At 44.6% G+C, this 26,700-nt stretch overlaps 13 protein-coding genes across 13 annotated transcripts; 7 read left to right on the forward strand and 6 right to left on the reverse strand.

The window, feature by feature from the left end:
• Positions 1–217: 217 nt before the first annotated feature.
• KUCA_T00005453001 (uncharacterized protein) lies at positions 218–3,982 on the forward strand (the record flags this gene model as incomplete). The annotated part of the gene is made up of 1 exon (XM_022600649.1): positions 218–3,982. The coding sequence occupies one exon, from the start codon at positions 218–220 to the stop codon at positions 3,980–3,982; it is 3,765 nt and encodes a 1,254-aa protein (XP_022461450.1).
• A 28-nt stretch (positions 3,983–4,010) lies between these two features.
• KUCA_T00005454001 (uncharacterized protein) lies at positions 4,011–5,930 on the reverse strand (the record flags this gene model as incomplete). The annotated part of the gene is made up of 1 exon (XM_022600650.1): positions 4,011–5,930. The coding sequence occupies one exon, from the start codon at positions 5,928–5,930 to the stop codon at positions 4,011–4,013; it is 1,920 nt and encodes a 639-aa protein (XP_022461451.1).
• A 454-nt stretch (positions 5,931–6,384) lies between these two features.
• KUCA_T00005455001 (uncharacterized protein) lies at positions 6,385–7,392 on the forward strand (the record flags this gene model as incomplete). The annotated part of the gene is made up of 1 exon (XM_022600651.1): positions 6,385–7,392. One exon carries the CDS (start codon positions 6,385–6,387, stop codon positions 7,390–7,392), a length of 1,008 nt encoding a protein of 335 aa, XP_022461452.1.
• A 510-nt stretch (positions 7,393–7,902) lies between these two features.
• On the forward strand, positions 7,903–9,177 carry KUCA_T00005456001 (uncharacterized protein; the record flags this gene model as incomplete). The annotated part of the gene is made up of 1 exon (XM_022600653.1): positions 7,903–9,177. One exon carries the CDS (start codon positions 7,903–7,905, stop codon positions 9,175–9,177), a length of 1,275 nt encoding a protein of 424 aa, XP_022461453.1.
• Positions 9,178–9,453: 276 nt separating this feature from the next.
• On the forward strand, positions 9,454–10,060 carry KUCA_T00005457001 (uncharacterized protein; the record flags this gene model as incomplete). The annotated part of the gene is made up of 3 exons (XM_022600654.1): positions 9,454–9,466; positions 9,638–9,870; positions 9,953–10,060. 3 exons carry the CDS (start codon positions 9,454–9,456, stop codon positions 10,058–10,060), a joined length of 354 nt encoding a protein of 117 aa, XP_022461454.1.
• Positions 10,061–10,692: 632 nt separating this feature from the next.
• On the forward strand, positions 10,693–11,217 carry KUCA_T00005458001 (uncharacterized protein; the record flags this gene model as incomplete). Its single annotated transcript, XM_022600655.1, has 1 exon — positions 10,693–11,217. One exon carries the CDS (start codon positions 10,693–10,695, stop codon positions 11,215–11,217), a length of 525 nt encoding a protein of 174 aa, XP_022461455.1.
• A 652-nt stretch (positions 11,218–11,869) lies between these two features.
• KUCA_T00005459001 (uncharacterized protein) lies at positions 11,870–13,582 on the forward strand (the record flags this gene model as incomplete). Its single annotated transcript, XM_022600656.1, has 1 exon — positions 11,870–13,582. The coding sequence occupies one exon, from the start codon at positions 11,870–11,872 to the stop codon at positions 13,580–13,582; it is 1,713 nt and encodes a 570-aa protein (XP_022461456.1).
• Positions 13,583–14,670: 1,088 nt separating this feature from the next.
• Positions 14,671–15,507, forward strand: KUCA_T00005460001 (uncharacterized protein; the record flags this gene model as incomplete). Its single annotated transcript, XM_022600657.1, has 1 exon — positions 14,671–15,507. One exon carries the CDS (start codon positions 14,671–14,673, stop codon positions 15,505–15,507), a length of 837 nt encoding a protein of 278 aa, XP_022461457.1.
• Positions 15,508–15,726: 219 nt separating this feature from the next.
• On the reverse strand, positions 15,727–16,056 carry KUCA_T00005461001 (uncharacterized protein; the record flags this gene model as incomplete). Its single annotated transcript, XM_022600658.1, has 1 exon — positions 15,727–16,056. The coding sequence occupies one exon, from the start codon at positions 16,054–16,056 to the stop codon at positions 15,727–15,729; it is 330 nt and encodes a 109-aa protein (XP_022461458.1).
• Positions 16,057–16,510: 454 nt separating this feature from the next.
• On the reverse strand, positions 16,511–17,940 carry KUCA_T00005462001 (uncharacterized protein; the record flags this gene model as incomplete). Its single annotated transcript, XM_022600659.1, has 2 exons — positions 16,511–17,826; positions 17,883–17,940. 2 exons carry the CDS (start codon positions 17,938–17,940, stop codon positions 16,511–16,513), a joined length of 1,374 nt encoding a protein of 457 aa, XP_022461459.1.
• A 358-nt stretch (positions 17,941–18,298) lies between these two features.
• On the reverse strand, positions 18,299–20,842 carry KUCA_T00005463001 (uncharacterized protein; the record flags this gene model as incomplete). The annotated part of the gene is made up of 1 exon (XM_022600660.1): positions 18,299–20,842. The coding sequence occupies one exon, from the start codon at positions 20,840–20,842 to the stop codon at positions 18,299–18,301; it is 2,544 nt and encodes an 847-aa protein (XP_022461460.1).
• A 926-nt stretch (positions 20,843–21,768) lies between these two features.
• KUCA_T00005464001 (uncharacterized protein) lies at positions 21,769–24,867 on the reverse strand (the record flags this gene model as incomplete). The annotated part of the gene is made up of 1 exon (XM_022600661.1): positions 21,769–24,867. One exon carries the CDS (start codon positions 24,865–24,867, stop codon positions 21,769–21,771), a length of 3,099 nt encoding a protein of 1,032 aa, XP_022461461.1.
• A 186-nt stretch (positions 24,868–25,053) lies between these two features.
• KUCA_T00005465001 (uncharacterized protein) lies at positions 25,054–26,417 on the reverse strand (the record flags this gene model as incomplete). The annotated part of the gene is made up of 3 exons (XM_022600662.1): positions 25,054–26,132; positions 26,192–26,275; positions 26,324–26,417. The coding sequence occupies 3 exons, from the start codon at positions 26,415–26,417 to the stop codon at positions 25,054–25,056; spliced, it is 1,257 nt and encodes a 418-aa protein (XP_022461462.1).
• Between the last annotated feature and the right edge of the window lie 283 nt (positions 26,418–26,700).

Genomic DNA, 26,700 nt, shown 5'->3' on the forward strand with positions numbered 1-26,700 from the left:
AAAAGTTCCCCGGGACCTGCCATTTCTTCCCGGTCTCGATTTATTTGGCACACGCACGTTCTTTGGGCCCCATTCTTGCCTCAATGAGCCCCTAAATATGGCTGTGGTTTGCAGTCTGCAAATTGCGGTTTGATTAAGTGTTTCCTCGGAATTGTTATTATCATTGAGATTCTCTCTTCCTCCATTGTGTTTGCCGTATCAGGTTCAGCTATCGAGAATGGAAGTTCCAGGGGAAGAATTACCGCCCCCGCCATCCTACAACCAAATGTTCCCGATCAAGGTTGCCTCGGTTGATTCCAACAAGGATAGTCAAGGCAAAGATTTAATAGACATGATCGATGACGAAGATTTACTGGAGGCTCCCATCGAGAAAGACATAGATACTGATTCCAAATCGGAAACATCCAAGTATGCTCAGGACGTGCCTGCATTACCGAGCCGTCAAAGCCTACCGTACAATTTGGGGTCCGTTTTCAAGACCTCGAATAGAATCATTGACGATATCAAAAACGACATGTTCATGATACTGGGCGACGACCAACAGGGGATATTGGGTGTTAATTCTGTTGACTACGCTGAAAGACTATCTCATTTGAAGCACATTCATGGGGAGAAGTATAAGCTGTTGATGCTAAATGATTTCGACAAATCACTCTATAGACAAATATCTTCGGATGCTCTTGGAGTTATCACTTCTGTGATGGCTATAGTCATGGAGAAAGAAACACCGGCGTCCGTTTCTAAGATTTCCACATACCATGTCAACTTCATGGTGAAATCAAAGAGGACCCATAGGCCATGTCGCAAACACAGATTTTACAAACTGGAGGATTGGGAATTGAATCCTGAGGATAAAAGGGATCTATTGCTGGACTTCACCGAGCAACTGGCTGAAGGCGATGACTCTTCTCTCCCCACACTTATCGATTCGGCCACCTATTTCTGTCCTACGTGCGATAGGATGCTGCGAGTTGAGATCTTTCCCCCAGAATTCGATGCAGCAGACCTTGTAGCTTTTGAGAAGGAGTCAGTTCAGGAGAGATATGAAGAGTACAAGGCCAAGAACCCGGAAAGTGCACTCGTGGTACCTAATCAAGTGGATTGTCTTCACCAGCTTTACGAGCTGTTACTTCAACTTTTTGCATTCAAAACGCCCCAAGAGAACGTCTTGCTTCTTGAGCTATGTCTTGGTAGAAATATTCTGAAAAAGCTAAATTTCAGAGAGAGTTCAAATGGAACTCTGGATCATCCTTTGATCCCAGAGACTGAAACCCAAAAGGAGTTTGTTCTTGACGCATACCTCCGTAAGACTGTGGAGGTTCTCAATATTGGAAGGTTTTTTTCCAATTCAAAACCAGAATTTCAAGTAAAGTCAGGATTGGTGCCCACAGCCTTACTAGAATCTTTGGATGAGTTCGATACCTATCTCATGTCTAGCATTGTTGCAGACGTGGAGGACAAGTCTCTCATGTCTCAAGACTACATCACTCTTTGCTCTCAGAGTTATTTTAAAGATCAGTTTATCATTGACACATTCAAGGAGTTATGTTTTGCCAATCCAAGCTCAAAGGCAAAATATTTTGATGCGTTCACCAACATCGCCCATGACAGATCCTCTCCCACGCTATGGACCGAACTTGCTACTCAGAAGTCTCTTGGTGTGGTGGGATTTGCAGAACTCAGAAGCTGCTACGACCTCTTCAATATTGATGTTGACAACTCGAAAGTCTTCAGCACTGTGGATGATAACTATTTGATCAAGGCTTATCGCTACGCTCTTGCGTATAGCGATGGTACTAATCCTTCAATGTATTGGGATGCCATGCTGAAAATAGCGCTCGACAGAGGCAGCCGCTATCTTGAAATATTCTTGAAAACAGAGCCTGTTGCAGATGTTGAACGTGCATATTCAACATTGGAGATCACAGATTCGGTTGAAGATGACATTGTAGTCACTGCCTACGAGATAAAGAAAGATGATTTCCCAGCAAACGTTGAGCTTTTTGACCGTTGCTTCCTGGCAATTGCTATGAAAAGGAGAAGCATGCGGTTGTTTGACTATGTCGACTCTTACATGGGCCACTTGAACCGTTTGTTGCCTGACCCATCTCAGAACTTGGACGCTGCTTACCGTTTCATTGGATGCCCACCAAATGTGGATGACTTCACATTCCTCTCCTGTTTCCAGGAGAAGTGGGGCTCTGATCTGGATTCTAGGATGTTGTACAGATGTTTGAAAGCAATTGCCGGAGTGAGGAAAAGTAAACTGGTGGAGAGCTTCTCGAGTTCTGGAATCATCGATGCCAGATATCTACCACTTGCAAATACTCCCTGTGGTCTCAACAATATCGGTAACACATGTTACCTTAACTCTTTGCTGCAGTACTATTTCTCTGTTGAGCCTCTGCGCACAGCCATTTTGAAGTTCGATTTCTCCCTGACCCAAGAGGAGTTTTCAGCCGATGAGGCATTGTCTCAAAGGAGAATCGGTGGTAGAAATGTCAGCTTCAAGGAGACTGAGAGATCAATTCAATTTGTGTATCAGCTTCAAGATCTCTTTTCAAACTTGATAACTTCTCGAAAGAGGTGCGTCACTCCCACAAGAGAACTTGCATATCTGGCGTTCTCACCAAGTACTGAGGAGGTTGAGTTCGAGGAAGAAGTCCCTGAGCAGGAAGAAATCGTTCAGCCATATGAGGCAGTTGTTGCGACCGCTGACGCTGATGCTCCGTTGATTGACATAAATGACTCGGACGATGATCAGGAACCAGAATTTCAGCATAATTCGCCAGTTCCAGGGGAGTTATCGAGCCCCATGGATACTGATGATGAGACCAAAACCACACCCAATGCACCTACGCAACAAGTTGTACGTCGCGAAACGAAAAGAAGCGCTGCGAAAATTGATCCCGAGCAATTGGAAAACGCTTTGGAAATGGGTAGACAGCAAGATGTTACTGAGTGCATTGAAAATGTCCTGTTCCAAGTTGAAAGTGCACTCAAACCATTATCTTTGGACGAAGATGATGAGCAGGTTGACCTTATAAAACAACTGTTTTACGGGAAAACGAAGCAGTCGTTACAACCAGTGGATAAAGACACCAAAGAACATTTGCCAGATGGCCAAGTGAGATCCAAGATCGAAAGGTTTTTGAGCTTGCTTGTGAACATCGGAGACCATCCGAAGGACATATATGATGCTCTTGACACATATTTTACGGAGGACCTGATGAACTTGGATGATGGAGAAGTGAAACGTTCTCTGACCATCACAGAGCTTCCCAAGATTCTTCAAATCCAGATACAGCGTGTTCAGTTCGACAGAGAGCGTGGAATGCCCTTCAAGTCTATTGAACCACTTCCGTTTGATGAGAAACTTTATATGGATCGTTACCTGGAGACCGAAGATGCGGAAATCATCCAAAAGAGAAAACAGGTATTTGACTGGAAGAGAGAGATACAGAGTCTCTCGCAGAAAAAGAATTCTTTGAATTCAAGAAATGCGTCTGGTTTGACTGCATTGGAAGCTCTCGAAGTCTCTAAGGCCTACCTGGATTCGGATGTCTTCCAGAAACACGGTATTCTCGTGGACGAGAACACAATTAGTGTCCTGGATAGCCAGATCAAGCTGCTGACTGAGGAGTTGTCCACCATAGATCAGACCTTGACTTCGTTGAGAGAAAAATGCATGACGCAATTCAAGGATCTGAAGAATGTCGGGTACTCCATCTTTGCCATCTTCATTCACAGAGGAGAGGCCAGTTATGGCCACTATTGGATCTACATCCGTGACCCTGTTCGAGACGTTTACAGAAAGTACAACGATGAAATCGTCAGTGAGGTCAGCTTTAACGAAGTGATGAATTTTGCAGAGGGCAACACAGCCACACCTTATTTCCTCGTTTTTGTGAGGGATAACCTGGAAAACTACGTTGATCCTCTAAAGAGAGATCTCGAGGAAGAAGAAGCCGGAAGCGTATAGTACATGTTACTGTGATAATGGAATGTGTTCAGTGGCTCAAGCTCACGGCCCGCAATGCTTGGTTCAAGTCACGCAAAAGATCTTCGTAGTCCTCGCATCCAACTGAAAATCGTAGCAGGTTGCCAACCTGAACTTCAACTCCTTCAGAGGTATCAACGGCAGACATGAAATCTGGATTCTTATTGGTCATCTCCACAATGGTCTCACCACCTTCCGAGTTACTATTATTGCTCAGAAACTTGAATTTGGTCAGAAGCTCTTCAGCAACGCTCTGTGACTTGAATTCAACCGCAAATACCGGATTGTAAAACCCGTTCAGTTGTTCAGAGACGAAGTCGTTCAGCTGCAGCGAAGAGTGGTGCAGTTTCAATATGACTGGATATCTGTGGGAATTCTCAGTCAAAAACTTTATCACCTTCTCGGTATTCAGACACTGTTGTTGGATTCTCATTTTGAAAGTTCGCAGACTTCTGAGCAAGAGAAAAGCGTCAAAGTTGGCGATGTTCGTTCCTAGCGATAACCTCTCTGAAATCAGATCCTTCTTGATCTTCTGCGATTTCGACACAATGAAGCCTGCAAGCAAGTCCGAATGTCCAGAGAAGTATTTCGTTGCACTGTGCAAAATAAAATCTGCATTGTGCTTAAAAGGATCCTGCAATGGTGGAGGAGCCAATGTTGAATCGACTATCAGCAATGCTCCCTTTGCGTGAACAACAGCAGTATATCTCGAGATATCTATGCAATAACCTTCCGGGTTCATGGGCGTTTCTATAAGCATGACATCACCTTTTTCAAGTTGGTCGTGGTCATCAAGACCTATCTTTTGGAGACCGGTCAATTTGGATAATAACGCAATCACCTGGTGGGTTCCCTGGTAGCCCGAGTTATTGATGGCGATCTTTTTCGGATTCAAATACGTCAAAACACCCATTATTGCAGACGTCCCCGAGTTATATATTGTGACATGGCCATTGGTAATATTTTCTAAAATTTTCTCGGCCTTTTCAGCGTTGGGGTGGGTGGAACGTGTGTATGTGAAATTTTCCAGTTTGTACAGTCTGGGAATCTCAGCCGCACCAGTGACCTGTGGACTGGCATCCGTGGTAACCAAGACATTGGAAGGTGTACTCGCACTGCTTGATGGTCTCTGTGCTCTCTGAAGAGCGGAATCCTCGTAAGGCAATTGCTGAGAGCTCAGGTTGGTGGTGCTGAGAACGGAGGAACGCGGGTTCTCAAGAGAACCTATCTGGTCAAAAGGAGGAAACCCGTCCAGCGACCTCTTGAAAAACGATGAAAAGTTGTCGTCAGAATGAATCAGTCTCGTGTTGAATCCTATAGAATTGGTAAACATGTCTTCGATGCTCCTACCAAAGTCCATGCCGTTGGTCTCTACCACGGCTGATGCTTCTGTCTCTTGCAAAACTGCTTCATCCGGTGACGTGATCATTAATGGAGCTGGCGTATCCATACTCAAGTCTTCAGCAGCATTTCCTTCTGTCGGATCAATACGGAGCATTTTCTTGCCGTTCTTGATGGCATTCCTCTTCTTGAAAGCCTGAAGCATACCACCAGAGAGTCTTCCAGAAGGATGGCCATGAACTCCCATAAAGTAAGAATAAGCATGTTGTATCAATTGGTCCGTAAGATCAACGCCCTGGGAAGCCTTTTCGTCCACGAATTTCTCAACATCTTGCATCACATTTGGATATTTCAGCACTGGCATCCGACGGTAGCCCTCCAGATTTGGTGACTCTCTGTGGGCCTTGCGAAGCTCGTCCTCCATCTGCCTCCATCCTGATAACGTGGTCTGCGAAATTGCGAATCTCTTCAAACTTCTGAAATGATTCACAACGGCCGCATTTGAAGTGGTTTGTGTGTGCCTTATGTAGTCCAAAACCTCGATCTTCTCTTTAAGCTGTGCACGAGGAAGTCTATCATGCACAGGCATGTTCTGTGCAATTGGTCAAAAATTGCACAAGTAACAGGGTGACACTGTCTATAACAATCAGTGGTGAAGGCTAGGAATAAAAGGAGATGCTCTGCCAAAAGGCTAATATGTCAAAACCTCAAGGGGTATGATTGTTCTTTATCGAACGGCTATGCATATACATCCCATCAAATCCGAAGATCACTCATCAAATCCGGAGAGAATCCCTGGTAGTGCTCACACTAAATCAAAGCACAATTTTGGGCTTATATAAGCACCTAATTTGGTGTGCATTCGCTAAAGATCAACCTCACTCCAAAAAGGGATATTTCACTGTGCACACGTTGTACAACAAACATTCCCGATCTCCAGTTTTATCCTTCCTTATTCCGCTTTCAAAAGTCGATATTGCTCTAAAAAATCTGAGTTCTACCTTTCAAAGTGAACGACTCTGTGATACTCTAAAATTTTCATCATGTCGTCCGGTTTGCAAAGACGTCGCGGTGGTAAGTCGTTCACCCCTACGACCAACGGAGACTCCTCCAACGACTACGATACCGAGGAAAATGTCGGATCCCACAAAATTGCATACGATCCCGAAGACATGGCCACTGCCAACAAGGAAAAGGAAGTGCCTCTGTTGACTCTCATGGAAGAGGTGTTGCTTGTTGGACTGAAAGATAAGGAAGGCTATCTGTCCTTCTGGAACGACAACATCTCATATGCATTGAGAGGTCTTATCATCATGGAATTGGCCCTGAGAGGCAAAATCAGAATGGTCAATGATCCAGTTAGAAGACGGTTCGAGCTTGCGGACAGATTGATCGAGGTTGTTGACGGTAGCATAACTGGTGAGACGTTGTTGGACGAGGCTTTAAAGTTGATCAAGTCGGATACGTCGAACTTGAGTGTGTCCAATTGGATCGACTTGTTGAGTGGTGAGACCTGGAATCTGATGAAGATTAACTACCAGTTGAAGCAGGTGAGAGAAAGATTGGCCAAAGGCTTGGTTGACAAGGGTGTGCTGAAGACCGAACGTAAGAACTTCTTCTTGTTTGACATGGCCACGCACCCAATCAGCGATCCTTCTGCTAAGAAGGGTGTTGTCTCACGTATTCGCAACTTGCTTGTGAACAGAAATTATATTATAGAGTACGATGACAAGTTCTTCCCACCACAGATATCCTCCAAGTATCTGAGAGCGATTGCCCTGGTGTGTGGTTGTTACGCTGCTAACGTTCTGGAGAACGTGTTGACCGAGCTCAGCTATGAGAACCGCGACAAGGCATTTGCTCGGGCGGACGAGCTCTTGAATGATTACAGCGAGTATCCGTTCGAAACCAAAACCAGTTCTCTGGGTGTTGGTCTTAACCTGCAAAGCGAGGTGGCGAAGGAGATTGAGACTGAGGGAACAAGTGAGCTTGTGCTCGAGGTGTTTGCTGCTGTCATAAGTGTCTTCAGCAAAATGGATTCGATCATATGAGTGATTTTTATGGAAGGTGAGGATGCTGTATCTCCTGGGTGGAATGCGAAATAATCACATCGCATTCTGTCTCGTGGTATAGTTTTGTGAAATGATATAGATGGCCGAACAACATAGGAAACCCTTTTAAGGCCGCAATCCAAAAAAGATTAGTTTTCATGGACTCGTCGAATGGTATTGATGAAACTTGCTCCCCATGCTGGCTGACCCATTAGTGTGTACTAGCTGTTGTTTTCATGGAACTAGTTCCATATCTTCGTAAAAACCTTTTGTTTTGAATCACTTGTTTAATCACTCAAAACTAAAATACATCAGAGCCACCAAATCGTAATTTAAGCCTCAATCAATATGCCGATCTGATGAAAGGGCGGGGCTGCGTAACCTTGATTCTACCAACCCATCCCATGTTGGCAGATGGTTGAACGGTGTCGAGAAGTACACCATTGGTTGACAGCTCAATATCCACAAAACAACTAATATATTGACCGTTTAGTCGCTAGAGCTCTGAAAATGGCACCCAGAGTATCTGACGATGAATCAGGGTCCGAACAGGGTCCAATAGATACACCTGTTGCCGAGGCAGTGGACAACGTCGACGAAGCTGCTGATAACAATGAGTTGATTGATGACGATGAAGATGAGGGACTTTTTGGGTCTGATGACGATGAAGAAGATGGAGTCACTGCTGCTGTGGGTTCTGATGCTATGGATGTTGATGCTGAAGAGTTACCACAGAAAATACTCGAAGCTAGTCTACCTAAACATGAAAAATCGCATGCTCCCGCGAAGGATACACTGTTATTCCGTCTTCCTGCATTCTTGTCCATTGATGCCAAGCCTTTTGATCCTAAGGTCTTTTTGGAAAAGACCACGGAAGTCCATGATGACCAGGACGAGCAAGGAGATGCTTTGAAGGAGAGAAGAAAGCACGAGAAGTTGATTGCTGAAAACACTATCAGATGGAGATACGCTAAGAACGACAACGATGTCCTATACAAACAAAGTAATTCCCAAGTGATTGAGTGGGAAGATGGGTCTTTGTCGTTAAAGCTTGGTAACGAGATCTTCGACATAAAGGATCGTGCTGTCGACGATAGTGTTTTGACGGTTGCCGACTTTGATCAGACTGTTTTGAGAACAGATGCCATTTTGAACAAACAGGTGAAGGTTGTGCCAGTTTCCACTCTTTCACAGACGCATAGAAAGCTAACAAAGGCCATCACGGCGATGCAAAAGATACAGAGGTCAAACAAAATGAACGCGATTGTGACTGAAGACGATCCTCTAAAACTCCAGAGAGAAGAGGAGAAGAGAGAACAGCAGAAGATGAAGGAAATCCGCAGAAAACAGAGACAAGAGCTTGAAGCCAACGAGGCTGTCTCATCTTCGAGTGCGTCCAAAAGTTCCTACTACTCGAGATATGCTGGAATCGACGTTGCAGATGATGAGGAAGATGGCAATGATGATGAGCCAACTGTACGTCGTTCTCGTCTTGGGGACGGTTACGATGACGATGATGGGTTTATCATCCAGGACGATGAGGAAGAAGAGTCCGGAGAGGGTGAAGAAGAAGATGAGGATGAGTTAGACAGGGCTGCTGAAAGATTGAGAAAGGTAAAAGAGGCTGGATCCAAGAAATATGAGGATAATGACGAGGAAGACGAGGAGGACGAGGATGTTTCCAGTACTAAAGAGGAGGACGAAGTAGAGGGCGAGGACGAAGAGAAGACCGCGAAAAGAAAGAAGAGGAGGGTTATCGTTGACGATGACGATGATGACGAATGATTGTACCAATAAAAAAAGAATACAAGTTTACTTTAAAACACTAAGCTATTCAATTAGATGTGTGGCACTGAAACTTTTCATTAGCTAGTGTAAGCCCTTTTTTTATGCAGAAACGTAAACAGATCACTGCAGGGGTCACCCGGCCTGCCTTCAATTCAGCCTAGTCTATCCTAGAACGCATTCGCATGATGTGGTTCAGGTTCAACTTCCCATTCTTCCATCTCAGATTTCTGCAGTTCTGATCAATTTCACAGAATAATCACACTGTTGTAGAAAATGTCCTGGCAAGGTAAGTTAAGACGTCTGACACGTGTTGGTGGTGTTGTTCAGTTTCCGTGGCAATGTTTACGTCAAACAGCCGAATAAAGCGATAGTCCACGATTGAGTCGAGATTGCGAATCCTGAAACTACGAACATCGTCGTTGCTCTGTTTTTCTGATTTGATCACTAACATTTTCAGCATACACCGACAACCTTGTCGGCACTGGTAAGATCGATAGAGCCGCTATTTACGGCGCAGCTGGAGATTCGCAATGGGCTACCACCAACGCCCTTACCCTTGGCGGCAACGAGATAGCTGAGCTGGTCAAAGGATTTGCAGATGCTTCCCAACTGCAGACATCTGGTCTTCACATTCAGGGTCAGAAGTATTTCTTGATCAGAGCCGATCCAAGATCGATCTATGGTAAACACGTGAGTTGAAACTTGGTTTTTCTGTCGAAGATGGCACTACTAACGCGAATCCCAGGATGCTGAAGGAATTATTTGTGTTAAGACCAAACAGGCCATATTGATTGGTCATTACCCAACAGGTGTGCAAGCAGGTGAAGCTACCAAGATCGTGGAGCAACTCGCTGATTACTTGATTGGCGTGGGATACTAATGTGGAGTATGTGTCATGGATCTGATACGGTGCCTTTAAATATTGATTTCTAAAGATAATCTTATATTTGAGCTGATAGGATTCAGGAGACAGTAGTTGGCCATGAATGCATGGGCTAATTCAGTAGGCTTAAAAAATATCACAAAATGTGCATGAAGTTATGATTTTTCTCGCATATCTGGATATGACAGTCTAACTCAGCAAAAAGAGTATGGTTAGAGTTTTTTAATGGAGGACGGAGTTCATTTATTGATTTGAGGAGATTTCTGAGATTATCCTCAAAGCTAAGAATTGCATAGTGATCTGTCAAGTTGAAGAATCTATAGCAAAGACTTGGACTACCTTTTCATATCCCACATTGTTCAATGACTATGAAACCACGACAAAGTAGAAGAATATGCCGTATTTTTTTTGAATAATCTGGAAATTATCAAGAGTTTTGATTCACCTTCAAAAACTAGTGGTGATTGCTACTTAGCGAGAGTTATCCCCAAAGGTCGTGCATTACCACCTGCCATTACATAACGTGCCATAAATGCTCTCATTTTCGGTGAAGTTTATTGGCCATTGAGATGTATAGGTCTCGAGAAACAGGTTTCTACTAACGACAGCGAACATCAGCATATTAGAAAATGTCGTTGAGAAGCGTGAGTTCAAAGCAGATACGTGTGTTATCTCAGGGGAGATTTATTTCTCAGCAAAGGTTTTACTCGGCAGGCCATGGTCATGAAGAGCACCATGACGAACACCACGATGAACACCACGACGACCACCACGCGCCCCTGGCTCCTGAAGAAAATCTATTCAACAAGCCAGTGCTCTACACAATAGGCTCCGTTCTCGCCTTCTACGGAGTGTACCGTTACAACGAATACTACCAGGCCAAGCACGGCAAGCCCTTTGGAAGCATGTTCTTCTCCACCGAAGCACCAAAGGAATTGCAGGCCAAGTTCGTGGCATACCAGGACGATGTCAAGCTGCAGAGTGAGATACTAAGATTGCTGAATATCCGTCCGAGAAGAGACGAAAACAACTACACACACCACGTCGATGGAGTTCCAGGCAAGTATTTCCCATCGAATGGGTTCAACACGTTCCAGGCCGTCAACTTCGACACTCTAGAGCCAAGAAGGAAGATTGCGAACCCATACGAATAGATTTGTTGATTCACAATTCAAGGTCGGTCGTTTTCTGATATTCTCAAAGTCGAGATCGAGACAAAAACTACTGAGTCCTACCCGTCCACACAGAATTTCTCATGCCAGCAAAAGAACGAACACGACCGGTATTTCAAAGCTCGGCAGATTTCATATTTATAAGAAAGCAATTATTCATACTTTTTGGAAGTAGCAAAGTGGTGTTGTATATCGCAGTGTGCCGGAACTCAATTTCCGATAAGCTAAGCTAAGCTAGCACGGCATGGACTTTCAGAGTAGATCGTTGAGGCAATAAGCTGACTAATTCTGCGACGAACACCACATTTCTTCACCAAAAAAGGCCTTGCTTGTGGCTTTGATAATTGGGAACGTAATTGTTTGCATAAATAAGTAATCTCCGCCTGTTTTATGCCCTATCTGCGTACCTATCCCCGTCGAATTAGAAGTATTTGGCAGGGCGCCTCCTCTCATACATGCACTGAGTGCATGTATGCATATATGACTCCCTCCAGTTCCTTTGCATTCTTTACTAAGTTTTTGGTCGATCTGGTCCATTCGGTTATTTATATATTATATCAAGTGCCAGATTCTCAACATCTGAAATTGGAGAGGAGGTGTGTGCCAGTGTTTGTTTAGACCCAAATACACAAAGATGCAGGACCATGCATCTGACGCTGAAAGCTCAGTGTTGTCAGCCTTTGAACCTGAGGTTCTGGTTCAGCAGGAGGAGGGATCGCAAGAAGACTTGACCTCTGTTAATTCTCGAAGAAGCAGGAGATACTCCATCAAAAGCAACCAGTCAAGAAACCTACTCAACAAGACACAATCTTTGTTAGAAGCCGTCAGAGACGACAACTTGATCACCGCACTCGAACCCCAAGTGCCCACCAATCAGGAGTCTTTCATAGACTTTGAAGCGAACCCATGTCAGTCACCTTCAAAGACAGAGGAAGCCGATGGGGGTGCGTGTGACGATAACGATGACGATGACAACGGAGAGTTCCACAAAGACGATCAGCTAGATCCACCTCCCGATGGAGGATACGGGTGGGTATGCGCGTTTTGCGTTTGTTTTGGAAATGCGTGCTCATGGGGCTCCAACGGGTCCTTTGCAGTGTTTTTGGCGTATTATCTGAGCCATGATTACTATGCTGGTGGTTCAGACTCTCTCTATGCTCTCATGGGTGGCCTGGTGTTATTTTTCACACTGTCCCTATCTCCCTTTGCGCTCATCATTACCAAAAGAGTAGGAATCAAGCCTGCGGCATTCTTTGGGGTTTTAGTTATGGTTTCAAGCTCCGTTTTTGGGTCCTTCTCTACGACTTTTGCTCAGTACTTCATCACTCAGTCGTTCCTACTAGGTGTTGGATATTGCTTCTTTGTGGCTCCACTGTCCATAGTTATACCAACATGGTTCCTGCACAAGAGAAGTCTTGCTCAGGGAATTGCTACATCTGGTGCTGGTGTAGGTGGAATAATGTTTTCCAATTCTTCGAATGCCCTGATTGCTCAAACAGGCGACCCCAAATGGGCGCTCAGAATGATAGGGTTAGTCTCGTTGGTGACTTGTACAATTGTGATCATTCTCATCAAACCAAGGAGGCCGATTAAGATATCTGGATCTTGGAAAGACGATTTTGCAGCCATTTTCAAGTGGAAGGTTTGGTTCAGCCCGTCTGTCATATTCATCAGCATGTGGTTCTTTTTCTACATGTTCACATACGTGATTTACCTGTATTCGCTATCTGCATATGGAACTTCTATAGGCCTCACAGCACATCAAGGCTCTGTTGTGAACACGGTGCTGAGTGTGGCCCAATTGGCTGGTCGCCCTTTGATGGGTGTAGTAATGGACCGATTTGGCAGAATCAACCTAACCATTATACTGACTATGCTGATTGTGCTTTTCAGTTTGACTTTCTGGGTTTTTGTGACTACCTATGCTCAGTTGATTGCCCTTGCTTTTTGTAGTGGTCTGGTTCTGGGGTTCAACTGGATCAGCTATGCAACGTTTTGTGCCGATGTCGCTGGCCAGGTCGACTTTGCAGCAGCTCTTACGGTTGTCAGCATCTTGGGTGGGTCTTCCGCTTCAGTTTCCGAGTTGATTGGGCTCAAGCTGCGTGACTATACCAAGGAAAAACCTTTCTTGTACTGCCAGGTGTTTGCCGCATTATGTGCTTTCGTGTCAGCACTGTTCCTACTTCCATTGAGAGAGGAGAAGATCCGCAAAATGATGATCTCGAGAAGACATAGGACTCTCACAAATGATCCAAACAACGAAAGCAGGTTGAGGAGATTCGATTTGCTGTTGAAGCCGGGAATAGGCAGCTACTTCTTGAGGATGCTCTATCCTATCAAGGCATAAAAACTCAGAGTTTTATGCTCTGGAATGTATTATAAAAATACTACTTATTATTCACATGACTAATGATTGTTCAGAAATATTTATTTACAAATACTGATCGTAAAGGAGCGAGTGTACAGGTGTAGGGTATAACCATGATGCAGAACAGACTGTGGGGGATAAACCCTGCGCAAAACCACAGTGACAAAAAAAAACACTGAGACATAGAAAAGACATTCACGGCAAAGAAGATGTCTCTTCTATGAGCAATTAAAATTCAAACCAGTTGAAAGCGACCAACGGGCAGTTGTGAATATGTGGATCATCTGGGGCTGGAGGTCCGGGATCTACCTGCAAGCAACGACTTATGAGTTGATTTCACGGCAGACTTCTTTGTCGTGGTAAATAGGAGATCAGAGGCTATTAGAAATGCCGGACAAAGCCATAGAAAACTGTTTGTGAATGGTCTCATGGTAAAATGTGTGGTGGTGTATGAGTTGTTGTGGACAAGGATATTATTCTTTGATGTGACCCTTCCCCCTGCGGGCTTTTTGAATCCTAACCTAACTATGAATAGATGCTGATGATGCCGAATAGGCTAACTTTGCAACAAATGAGATATATGGCACTTATTAGGAACTGTTATCAAAAGAGTCTTGCTTCAAGCCTGAATAACCAGGTTATGCTAACAGCAACAACCGTAGCTAATTAAATGCCGAAAGCAACAAATCTTTTTCCCTCATGCAGGAGTGGGGGCGGTTAATTTCAAGATAGCGGGTTCGTAACCAGTGCATTAAAAACTTGGCTCTTGGTAACCAAGCAAGGCACTTTCGTGGATATCCAGGTTTCCATATTTGTTCAAACCACTATTGAATAGCTTCAAGATATGATTCGTATTTTTTTACCATAATTTGAAAATAAAACTGCTCGAATCATGCTGGATCACGGAACTGTTCAAAGCCGCTTGAGGCGGTTTGTTGCCAGCATCTATGCGGCTCAATTGTGGGATATCGCACGACCATACGCGTTCCTTATCACTCACTCAATACATTTTGATTAGGTGTATTCGTTAACTTCATAATTTGACTAGTCAACGCAGGTACAAAAACATGAGCGATGAAACGTATAAAAGTTTCAAAAGCTTTATAGAGCTCAAAGCAAAACATATACGGGCGCCCTTGGTGGCGGACGAACGACTGATCAAGGTACTTCAGAATCAGGAACGGTATACAGATGAATCTGCTAGTGATCTGGATAATTCCATCAGGCAAGGTAAAGGTCTCACCCAGGCTCAGCTAAAAAAGATTTTGGCAAAAGTCAACCTAGAAACTCGCAGTCATTTGGGTAGGATATTCACGCGTCAGGCAATTCATGAGATTGCGTTACAGGCAGTGAATACGGCGAAGCAGGCCAAAATGGAGAGATTGGACAAATTCCTGGAGTTAAACCGGATATTGCTCCCGTTTGATATACCCGATTTGAATAGTAATTCTGGCTCTGGCTCCAACATTCATGGACTGTTGATAACGCAAAAAGAGCAGTTACTAGAACTAGTCAACGAGTTGCCCAGTTCAGCAGACTTTCAGCTTGAATCAGTGGAAGAAGAAGATGATGACGAGAATCAGACCTCAAGAAGACAGAGTCAGCTTCTAGAAGAGTATGACGATATGCTGAAAAAACTACGCAACAAGACGAGTTATCTGGCTATGTTGGAGCAGAAACTGAAGTACTACGATGGCTGGCACCGTTCTCTAGAGCGCACGTTGACAACCGATCCTGCGGCAAGTTTGCAGAAGAATCTTGTGAAATCGTCCAACAATGTTCTAGTTTCAGAACTGACGCGAGCTAAGGAGCGTCTGGCCACTATAAAGTTGAAACTTCACGATGGTGAACCAAAGAAACTTCAGATCTCCAACCTGGAAAGCATTCAAGGAACGGGCTCATGAATCTGTGGACAACATGAATACGAAAACTGTCCACGACGAGTAAGAATAGGTTTACATTTTATATTCCAATCTGACGATATTTACGACTTTTGTTACAAGCTCCTACTAGGGTGAGTATTCAGCTCCTACAGACTTTTGTTGGTTGTTTCAGTCCCTGAGAACTTCATGCCTTTTTGGTTTTGAGTATTAAATTTAACTGTACATCTTTCAACAGAACGCTTAGTCAAACAAACCGAAACCCATGTCGTCGTCGGACTCCTCCTTCTCCTCAACAACCTCCTCAGCAGCTTCCTCAGCAGCAGCACCGGAAGAGGCAGCAGCACCAGAAGAAGCAACACCGGCACCACCAGATGGGACGGAGGCCAACTTAAGGGAACCCTCAGCAATCAACTCCTCGACGGACTTTCCCTCCAAAGAAGTCAACAACAAGCTGAGCTTGTCTTGTTCGACCTCAGCACCAACGGATTCCAAGACAGCGGAAATGTCAGCGGCAGATGGGGATGCGTTACCACCCTGTTGCAACAATAAGTAGGCAGCCAAGTACTTCATTTTCGATTAGATCTATTTGTATCGGAGAATAATCACGTTTAAGCCAAATTAGCAGACTATTCTTTGATATGGGAAGAAGATTCTAGGATACCCGTGCACACTGTGTGGGTTGGTCCAGCATGAAAAATTGGCACTAGGTGGTGAAGAGTAGTGTTCCAATCAAAAGAAAATTCCTCGAATTCGGCGTGACTGTGTTCCCAGATTTACACGATAGCGGGTCAATCTCGGCATGGAGCACGATTGTGCCCCAGCCGGTATTGTTTCCAGGAAATTTTGACTTGAGTGAGTTGATTGTTACAGTCGAAGGTGATCCCAAATTATCCTATATACTATTCGCCAAAATTTCTCCTTTTCCAGTGGGTGAAAACACGAATTAAAGGCCATTACCCTTTTGGGACAGTTTTGCCGGTGCACTAACCAACCGAGTGCGGCTCCTCTACCGTTTGCATGAGAACTAAGTATCTGTAGCACTCTTGTACTTTTCAGCCAGATTTAAAGCTTCTTTCAGTTCCGCAATCACTGTATCAACATCTCCATACGTTATCGCCGATATCGCGAATTTACATGCTTTGGAAGCAGCGCTCAGCAGTTCTTCGTTTGATAGTTCCTTCTCCAGAGATTCCAAGGTTACAGGAACTTTTGGTGCTGGAGAAGCCTTGGGCGAAGCAAGTCGGGCTTTTGACACATTTTTTGCAACTGCATCGGCTACGGAGTAGTCACGTTTGGGAAGCTCGGGTATGCTTCTCGGATCGGTGTTCGAAATCTCACCCTCCTCATTCGCTTCACGGTTGGTAGGAGCCTTTGGAAACAGAACCGCTCCACCTTCACCTTCCTCATCAGACGACAGATAAACCTCGTCATAATCATACGCATCATCGGGCGTTTGTAGAACACTCTTTATCGTCTTGTCTATATCTTCCTGTTTGATTTCTTCCTCCTCGTCTGAATCAACAGGTATGTTTGGATTGAGCAACCCCATCAAATCTTCATTCGGGTCCTTTCCCGTCTTGAAACACACCATTATTCTCCTACTGTGATATTTGCAGTACGAGATCCTTTGCTTGATGATGCTGTTTGTCAATAGTTGTTCCACTTTTAGAGGCTCTTCAGCTGCGATCAATGAGGCAACAGGTCCTTCTAGTTCATGGGCCTGGAGTTCTGCTTCGTCTTGCAGACTCTGTATTTGTTTCTCGAAATCATTTTTATTCGTATCATTAGTCTCAGAAGTGTTTTGTTCTTCAGTTTTCGCGTCATCGTCCATTGAATCTTCCTCTCCGTTAAAGACTGTTGAATTCCCCTGTAGGTCTTCTTTCCTCTCCTCTTTTCCATCTGCTAAATCCTCCTCTTTGCCAACCAACGTTTTCTCTTCAAGTCCATCACTTGGACTCATTTCATCGTCATTATTCTCTTCGGTTGTGGGAAACATGACCAAACTGATCTGATACAAGATGCACGCCTCATTTAGCATATTCACTGTGTCTCCCGTGGCGTTTCCCTTCTCCATCTGCATGCGTGATTTTGAGTACTTCTCTGTGGCAACTGTATTGATCAACTTCCGACTTTCAGAAACGTCTTCTAGTGTCTTCGAAAAGTTGGTTTTCTTGTTACTAGACTTCCCAAAAAACGTCTTGTTAACAGAGTTCTTGGACTTGATAGACTCGAGATGCTCCAACAAAGACGCTATGATCTGATCCGCTTCATGACAATCGTCCGGAGTCAATGTCCCAGATGAACATATGTCAAAGAGAATTTGCAATGTATACATTCCACCTTCAAAAGTTAGCTTTCTGTCACGGTCAATTGAGAACTTGAATTGAGAGACATACATAAGTACCCCAGTATCAATGCCTTCTCGCCTTTGTGGCTCAGGAATGATTTCATCATCTTAAAGCTCGGTCTTGCTGGTCTGAGGGAGTCTGATAGCTCCCATTCATTAAATGACATTATGGGCTAATATTTAGGAATGAATGGAAACGGTGGAAGATAAGATAAGCTGGATAGATAAGCTGATGAGTATCCCTGAGAGGGACTATTTGTCGATGCACTCCAGGTCTTGTAGATAAATCAAAGTTATGGTACACCAACAGATTGAAAATCGCCCTACGGAAATATAAATTTACTTTGACTTCAAAATGATGGACTTCTATGGGGCATAAGACTATGTAGCTGGTGATACCAATACGTTATAACTTGTGTGATTATAAAAATGACGAAAGGTAATAGAAGCAGGAGACTCCCGGCTCTACGATTTGACCCCCTCGACTTGATAAATGTTTTGTTCGCTGTCTTCATCACGGGCTGCCTGTACCACTAACGATATCTGCTTCTTTCTCAAGCTTTCGTTTGAGATCGGCCTCGTGATTGCTGGCTCTCGGAAAGGTTGAAGAAGCGATTTGTAAGTTTGGCGGGCAGAAACAGGTGCTTCTTTCGAACCTACATCACGTGCAGACGAATAACTGCTCTCTGAATCATCAGAGTTGATTGTAGGAGAAGACTCTGCTGTGGCTGTGGCAGCTTTAGGACTAGGCCATGAGCCACTGTCATCTAAGTTGTACAAACCAGAATGGTCGCCATGGAAGGCGGGTGAGAGCGAGTTGTATTCATCAGTCGAAGGTTGCAGCACTCTCGCAGTGGCCAAATTGGAAGGAATTGTGGGTGAGTTTGGAAGCCCAAATGGAGAATTGGGGCGAGACAACGATGTTCGTAAGGGAGAGGTTGGACTTGAAGGACCAGCGTCACTCTCAGTATCCTTGAAACTAACAAACTCGAGCTTCACATCTTCAGCATTGTAGTAGTCTTCCTCCTCTTGTCTTTCCTTGGAATATAATAATCCATCTCTGAAGGTGTCGAACACGGATCCGGTACCAGACCAGCCTTTGCTAAGCTTGAAAACAACCATTTCTTTGAAGACCTGCATCCAGTCAAAATTGTTCCAGTCTTCGGCCACAGAATTGCCGATGTTCAGATCCAAAAGCTTGTAAGCATTTTCGGCATCCAAATATTGAGTGTGTGGAAGCTGTGGCAAACCAAAGAGCATGGAGGTCCTCTCCGATTTGTCGGAGATGAACTTCAAAGGACGCCCATACAATCTGAAAACGTTCATCATTGGAATCAGGTTTCTGATCATAGTTTCCACAGGTGGAACACCTGAGTGTGACTCGGGTATGATATAGCAAAGGTGGGTGTTCAAGACGTTCAGATTCTTATGCTTTGACTTCTTGGTCAAACTGAAGGATGAGTTTGAAGAATCCAGCGATGCCATCGACGGAGACCGCATTCTGTTGGTTAATCTTGACTTATTCAGAGAAGAGGAACGTGAATGAGCGTTTGCAGTTGCGTTTACATTCGAGTTTGCATTTGGACTGGTAACACCGGAAGCATTGAACATTCTCAAGGAGGACGAAGAGCCCTTGCTGGTGAGTCTTTGACCCATAGAGGAAGACCTGCTTCTCTCACCTCCAAGGTTTTCTGGATTTTTGGCACTAATCAATTCACTCAATAAGGTCTCGTTGACAAAGCAATCGCCGCTCAACCTTATCAGAGAATTGTTATTGATGAAAGATGGGTTTTCCGGATACACCGAGAAACATGACTTGGCGTTCACAACTGAGGCCAGCAGGAACTTCTTGTTGTTGGTTTTCTGTGTGTATATTTCAACCTTTCCTGGCTTGGATTTTGACTCTTTGCCGATCTTGGACTTCTTGGTGGATACTTTGTCTCCGGGAATGATGCTCACGTAGCACCGGATCCACTTGTTGTTGAGAAATGGAAATCTGATGATACACCAGTCACTCTTCACGAATCTGTTAGAAGGATCCAGCAGGGTTCTCACGTCGGAGAAGTGGACGGCTTTCACAGAGAACAGAGCCCCTGTGAAACTTTCCTGTAGTTGTCTGTACTCAAACTGCGACAACAACAGAGCAGAGTAGAAGTAATGCAAATCGTCGGCGCTTCCGAACCTAAACAGATAGCTCTTTGTGGTTGTCAGATGAATTGCAAGATCAAAGAAACTCTCGCCAGATGGGTCCTGCGGAGTGGGCATGTACGAGAAGTTGGCATCCACAATGTTAATGTAGATAGGTTTGAAGGAGCCATCCACATCCGACACCACCTCGTTTGGTCTCTCTTCATCAACTTCCCAGATGGTTAGCTCGGTTCCACTGAGTTTGGCCGTAACAACCATCCAACTCTTGGATCCGTCCACCTCGTCCTCACATGGAATTTGTAGATACGTCTCTGCATATATCCTAGCCTGCTGTGCGTGTATAAGAGTGATTATGGGCACCAATTCGGCAGGAACATCAGGGTTCGAGACCAAAGCGGCATTGACTCCTTTTGTCAGAGCCAATCCGCCCCTCCCGCTAGAAGACTGCGACGGACTGCTGGAGTGGTAATAGTTCCCACCTTGGCCTCTAGCAGGCAACACAGTCGACTGACGAAGAAAAGACGTGGGGACCGACGAAATTCTCTTGGAGTCAATCGTGGATCCGGGCCGTGATTTCCTCGAGGGCGAAGCCGAATTCTCTCTGCTGAACTGAGCAGGGGGGGGAGTCAATCCCTGTGGCCCTTGGGGCTCTTGTGACCGTTGTGGTGGAAGCGAGTCGGCCTTGTGGTGAGTTTGCAGGTTTTGTTGATCCCGCACATATTGGAGGTTCTGCTGTTGCTGCTGAACTGGAGTGGTTCTCTCAAAGCTGTTGACCGTGAAAGTTCCCTTGTTCTTGTCGCCGGGAGTCGTCTGCTTGGACTTCTTGGACTTGCCAAACGACCACAGTTTACTCAATCCCATATTCGAGTATTAATTGTCGAAGATCAGGTCAGAAAGAGAAAGAAAGAGACACCTTGGATATAACCGGAATTTCCAGTCGAAAAAACGAGTGGCAGACAAAGGGGTAGTAGAAGGCTTGGTGCGCTTGAAGTGTGTATGCTTAGCACCTCAGGAACGAATCGGAGTGTGGCCGAAATAAAAGGGGCAAAGGGCTCAAGAAATGACGAAACCAAAAAGCAAAAAATAAAAGCCAACAAAACAGAGCAAGCGGTCGAAAAAACCTAGTAAATACCCTTTTATATTCGGTTCGAATATTTTGCACTGAAACGGGAAATAAGAGGGGTGATGAGAACCAAGCAAAGTGTGTGAAATTAGTCGGATCCAGCGGAGCAGTGCGAAGATGCCAGGAACGAAAGGTTGGACAGAATCTTGGCAGAGGATATTGGAGCAGTTGAGGGGAGCCAAGGACTAGTTGGTGGAGGAGGCCAAAAATATAATACAAATATTATACAAGTCCTGGGATCATCGGGAAATATAAACTTTTTGGTTTAGGTCTACAATAGAGAACAAACGTTTAATAATAGTATGGCCTTCCTGCAATGGAGTAGGCAAGAGTATTTATAGCTGTGTAGAGGTGCATTGATCCGGGAGGTTAAATCATGGGGAACTTGAGTAGAGAGAGATGGCACGCGCGGCATTACGGCATTGGGTATATTATATTACATTATATTCCAAAGCAAGGGGAAATTAATGTTTATTTCTGTTTATTTCGTTGCCAATTTCAGTCTGCTTATTTTCACTTGATCTGTCAATCTCTAAGTTTGATCTCTGACGTCATTTGCGTTTCGACAGACAAGAGACGCAGGGTTGGTGTTGGGCTATTAAGCCGTCTGAAAAATTTATATGATACTCAATTCAGGAATGCAATTTAGGAATTTTTCCAAAATCTACCCCAAAACCATCTCCAACTGCTCAATGGTGGCCCTGTCGATCCTGCTGGTCAACGCAGCAAATCCAGAGTCTCCAAACCTCTGCTTCAGACCCTGAATGAAAGACGACGTTTTCGCCTTCAAAGGCACCAAATAAACTGGATCTCCTCTAGGTCCCTTGCAAAGATTCGTATACCGCATTCTTTCGCCAGAGGGCTTTATCCCTGTCTCTGCAAATTCGTCTGTGGCATCTCCTATCATCACCAACTCGTCGTTATCGTATTCCCCTTCACGGCTGTAGATCTCACAGTTGCCGTTTTCGTCCTCGTTTATTTCCTCTAGTGCCTGGGTCACGGTGAACAGCATCGACGCTAGATGCTCTGTAAGAACGTAGCTCACACCGTCTTTGATGTCCAGTTGGGCTATGTTATACTCAATGTCATTGCTGGGACCGTCTCCGGGGATACTTGTGAGCAGTGCAGGATCAGAGTAAACTGCAAGAAGCCCAAGGATTGCAAGTTTGCGGATTTTGGGCTCGCCCACATTTTTCAGTCTCTTAACTATCAGCTCCATAGTGGAGTGGAGTACTTGCACCGGCGATACGTTCTGGTTACTTGCAAATCTTGTCAAAACCTCAAACCACCCTTGTGGGTGGATGTACATGAACCTCGTAAGCGGGACCAGAATCCTGACCACGCATGGTGGTGACTGAGTCTCGTCAAGTACGTATGTCAACATGGCTGCAAACAGCCCGCTCTGGATCATGTTGGAGACTACCGGAGCGGCCTCGGCTAGTGTATCCAGACGTCCCAGCTGCAACATGATTATTTCCAGCATTGACGAAAGAACCACTAGTGAATCATCACGCAAGCTGGGCAAGTAATCTCCGAGTATCTTGAACGTCTCCAGTCCCACTTCGGTGCTGAAGGCTTGGACTCCAAACAGGGCATAGCTCCTGATAATAGATAGTACCAGAGGTAAGATTTCCGTGGAATCGCGTAGTCCTATCAGCACCAGAGAAAAGTCTGTCGCTAGTTGTTCAGGTAGACTCTCCAAGGGACAGTATTGCAGCACTGATTGCAGAAGCTCATATCCGTCCTCTGACAATAGTGAGTGCAGCTCGGATCTCTCGTCGCAGCATATGGGGATCAAAGGCATGGCGACTTCATAACTCTTGGGACTCTCTGAATTTAGCGATGTCACAACTGCCTTCAGCACACGAATGATTGAGGTCTTGATGATCTGGTCGTTCTGAGAACTAGAATTCTCCCACAAAGCAGGAATCACACTCATTACTCGTATCAAAACTTCATCTGGAAGCAACGGGTTGGTGATTTCTATGACAATCGAAATGACTTTGAGAACAAACAGCTTTGACTCCGTCAGTTCCATGTTGGATAGCTCACCAATCAACAATGTCATGAACTCTTCCAGGTATGGCTTAAATGCAGTTTTTTCAAAATCCCAACCGTCAACCGCATGCATTAAGGTTGATATGGCCGTCAATCTGACGACTTTATCGTTCATAGGATTGGATAACTGTAGAAAATTCAAAAGGAGTTTGTATACCTCAATTCTGCTCTCCTTTGAGCAGCGTATTTGTAGCCATTCAGATATAATCAGACAAATTCTCCTCTTCAAAATCTTGCTTTCAAGCATGTCATTCTTCAGTCCTTCTGGAATGAACAAGTCATTCAGTAAATTATCAAAATCAACCCTTTCGGAAACCACCTGTGATGAGAGCTGGAAAATGGAAAATACGGCATCCTTCTGTAAAATGTCTGTCAAGGACTGATTGTTTGACAGTCCTCCGCTGATCTCGCTCAACACATACTCAGCCAGATACTCTTTAAAATACAGCACCAAGTCTTGGAAGATATTCTCAGCACATGGTCTTATCTGGAACTCCCAGTTCATCTGCATTTCTTCGATAACCCATTCTTCAGGCTGTGTAGACCAGCTCTCCAGGTCTTTTGGACGCAGCTTCAGGTACCATGTCATTATCAGATGTGCCAAATTTTGCACCAAACCAGGTGTAAAAAAGTCCGTTGATAGTTTTGCTACAGCACCCTGAACCTCCTCTTTATCGGATCTTTGTTTCAGAGTTACAGCCCCCTTCTTGTGAACGAAATGAACCAGACGTTTGATCATTGTGAACGAGCGCACTGCTATTTGCTCCCAGAAATCGTCATCCTCGACGCAATTGTAGATAACAGATGCCTTGGATTCTAGAAGGGATAAATACGTCATCAATGTGTCCATTGCACTGGGTAGGCATACAAATGCAGTGGGATTATCGGAGATGAGTCCCAAGTACATCTTGGTATAGCACTTGATATATCTCTCCAGCAGCTCCAATTCTTGTTTTTCGTACTCTATAATGAGAGTTTGGAGATTATTGAGTGACAACCCAAAGAATTCAGACAACGCTGGGTCCCTATGTGGGTAATCGTATCCATCTGTGACGATTCTCCGTGTGACCTTGAGACACACGTACCCGACTTCCATGGCATCCAGGTCAAAGTTCTTTGTCCACGACTCAAAAAATGATACGTAGAGCTTTATGAGTATTGGGGTAATCGAAGGTACCTTTTGCAGCATGGCAGCCCGTGTTCTACCGATTCTCACGGCAGCAAGGGCCTTGATGATTTGGTTGAAAATGATCAACACATTGTGCACCTTTACGACATTACTTTCTGACGCACACTGCTGAAGCAATTCAGACACGTTTTCAAACAAGTCTGGCCACTCATTTGGAAAGTCAAACCTCGCTATTCTGGCGGCCGCGTGAGCATTCTGAATGGTGAACTGCTTGTTGGACTCATCAATGATGTTAAACAATCGTTTCCGAATCTCGTGTTTTTCTTCCTTCGAAACAGCATGAATTCTCGTAGACCTCCAGTATTTGTCGATTCCGTTCTTGAAACATATAATAGCAAGCCATCTTACCTGCAATGGTAGGGCCTGATCCAAGTATACCGATTGTAGCAAATAGTGGTAACCAGGAACACTTTCCCAGGCCTTCAATTGGTCCTCCGCACGTTGTTGCGTTTCACCTCTGGAGTTTGTATCCAGAGTCTTGAACGTCTTGACCAGTCCCTCTAAATCGAGCTCCATGGGTGAGGGTGCTGAGGAAAATGGAGTGTTTGGTGTTTCTGAGAAAAGTCCATGCAGAAAGTACGTTATTGGTAGTGTACTCGCTAATTAATAGGACAAATTCTATGGCAATATGCATGCTGATATGCATTTTAATATGGTATTGTTCGTTAGAGAATGTATTCATATAAATTAGTAGTTCTATTCTCACCATCTGTGAGCCTCATTACCCCCAGCCCAATCACGTTCTGTGTAGCCAAGCTCCTGCTTCACCCTCTTAACAGTATCGACATCGCCCATGTTCTTGCCAGTGTTATCCGAGATCTTCACGGCAGGGTATCCATTGGCTTCCTTCAGTTTTATCACAATGTTCAAGGGTTCAGATTTCAAACCGGAGGACGACAAATAGTCGTTGGTGAAGTTTGTACCAACACCAAATGTGGCCTTGAGTCCTGACTCTGTAGCCTTCTTATGGTATTCGATACACCTGTCCACGTTGAGAGAGTCACTGTAACATATGACCTTGGAGAACTTTGGCAACTTCAGCACATTCAGGTAGTGATTGGCAATCTTGTCTGTATACAAAAGGGGATCTCCCGAGTCCTGTCTGACGCCAGCATAGTAGTCCGAGTATGGCGGATAGAATGCCTTTAAAAACGCATCCGTGCCAAAGGTGTCTGTCAAGGCCAACCCAGTATTTTCAGGACCCACAGTAGCAATCCAGCGATCCATCGCAATCTTATTCGAGTTTGTATAATCCTGCGTAATGGACGCAACGCCCATCATCCATTCGTGAGCAACGGTACCACTGGGCTTGACTCCATACTTCTTTGCAAAATAGACGTTGGAGGTTCCTACAAAAATCCCTGTAGTTTCTCCTGAAACCTCTGCCACTCCCTCCATTATTCCTTTCATGATCAGGTCCTGTGTCTTGAAGGAGCGTCTGCGTCTAGTTCCAAACTCACTGAAGGAGCATCCGTTTGAAAGTAGCTTGGTGCACTTTTCTCTAGCATTTTCAGCTTGGCCATCATAATTCCAATCTGTGTCCACGAACTTAAAGAAGGCTTCTGAAACTATCGCAAGAATTGGTATCTCGTAGATGATCGTCGTTAACCACTTGCCTTGGATCTCCAGACCGAAAGTCTCTGGAGTGCCTGAGTACAATATTTCCTTCTCCGGATCAAGTCTAAATTCTTTGAGGAACTCAAAATATTTTGCTGGCAAGAATGGCACCTCTTTCTTCAAGTAATTTATTTCATCCTCTGAGAATCTCAAGGACTCCAAATCTGGTCAACGTTTCCATGTTAGTAACACGCCATGGACATCATGCAGTTCGAATACTCACAGCTAATCTGGGTCTTTATCCAATCAACAGCAGCTTCATTCAAGCCAAACGCAGCAGTTCGGTTTGTGTACTTGTAAACAACATCTGACTATGTTAGTAAGGAGTCACGGTCTGTTGTTGTGTTCTACTCACCGATATCGGGGAAGTTCACCAGCACAGCTGCCTGCATAGTGATCTTGTATAGATCGGTATCGAGGAACGATGTGATTATTGGGTCGATTGTCATTTGTAAGTGAGTATAGTTTGCACTAAAAAAACACTGAAACTTCAAGTGCGAAACTAAGCTTGTCCAAGTTTGTTTATCTGGCTTAGCTCTGACTCCTGCATGGCCCGGATGCAGCCTGCAGCTGGAGATGCCTTATATAATGCTGGCTGCCAGCGGGATTGTACCTTGATGGAATTAGTCAGTGAGATAGAAATGACTATAATGGGTCAGCGAATTCTTTGTACTGTCAAATTCGGCCAGCGAATATTCCATATTCGGGAATCCATCCAGAAATATGACTTTT

The sequence above is a fragment of the Kuraishia capsulata genome, genomic scaffold (genome assembly GCF_000576695.1).
Source record: "Kuraishia capsulata CBS 1993 genomic scaffold, Kuraishia_capsulata_scaffold_6, whole genome shotgun sequence".
Lineage (NCBI taxonomy): Eukaryota > Fungi > Ascomycota > Pichiomycetes > Pichiales > Pichiaceae > Kuraishia > Kuraishia capsulata.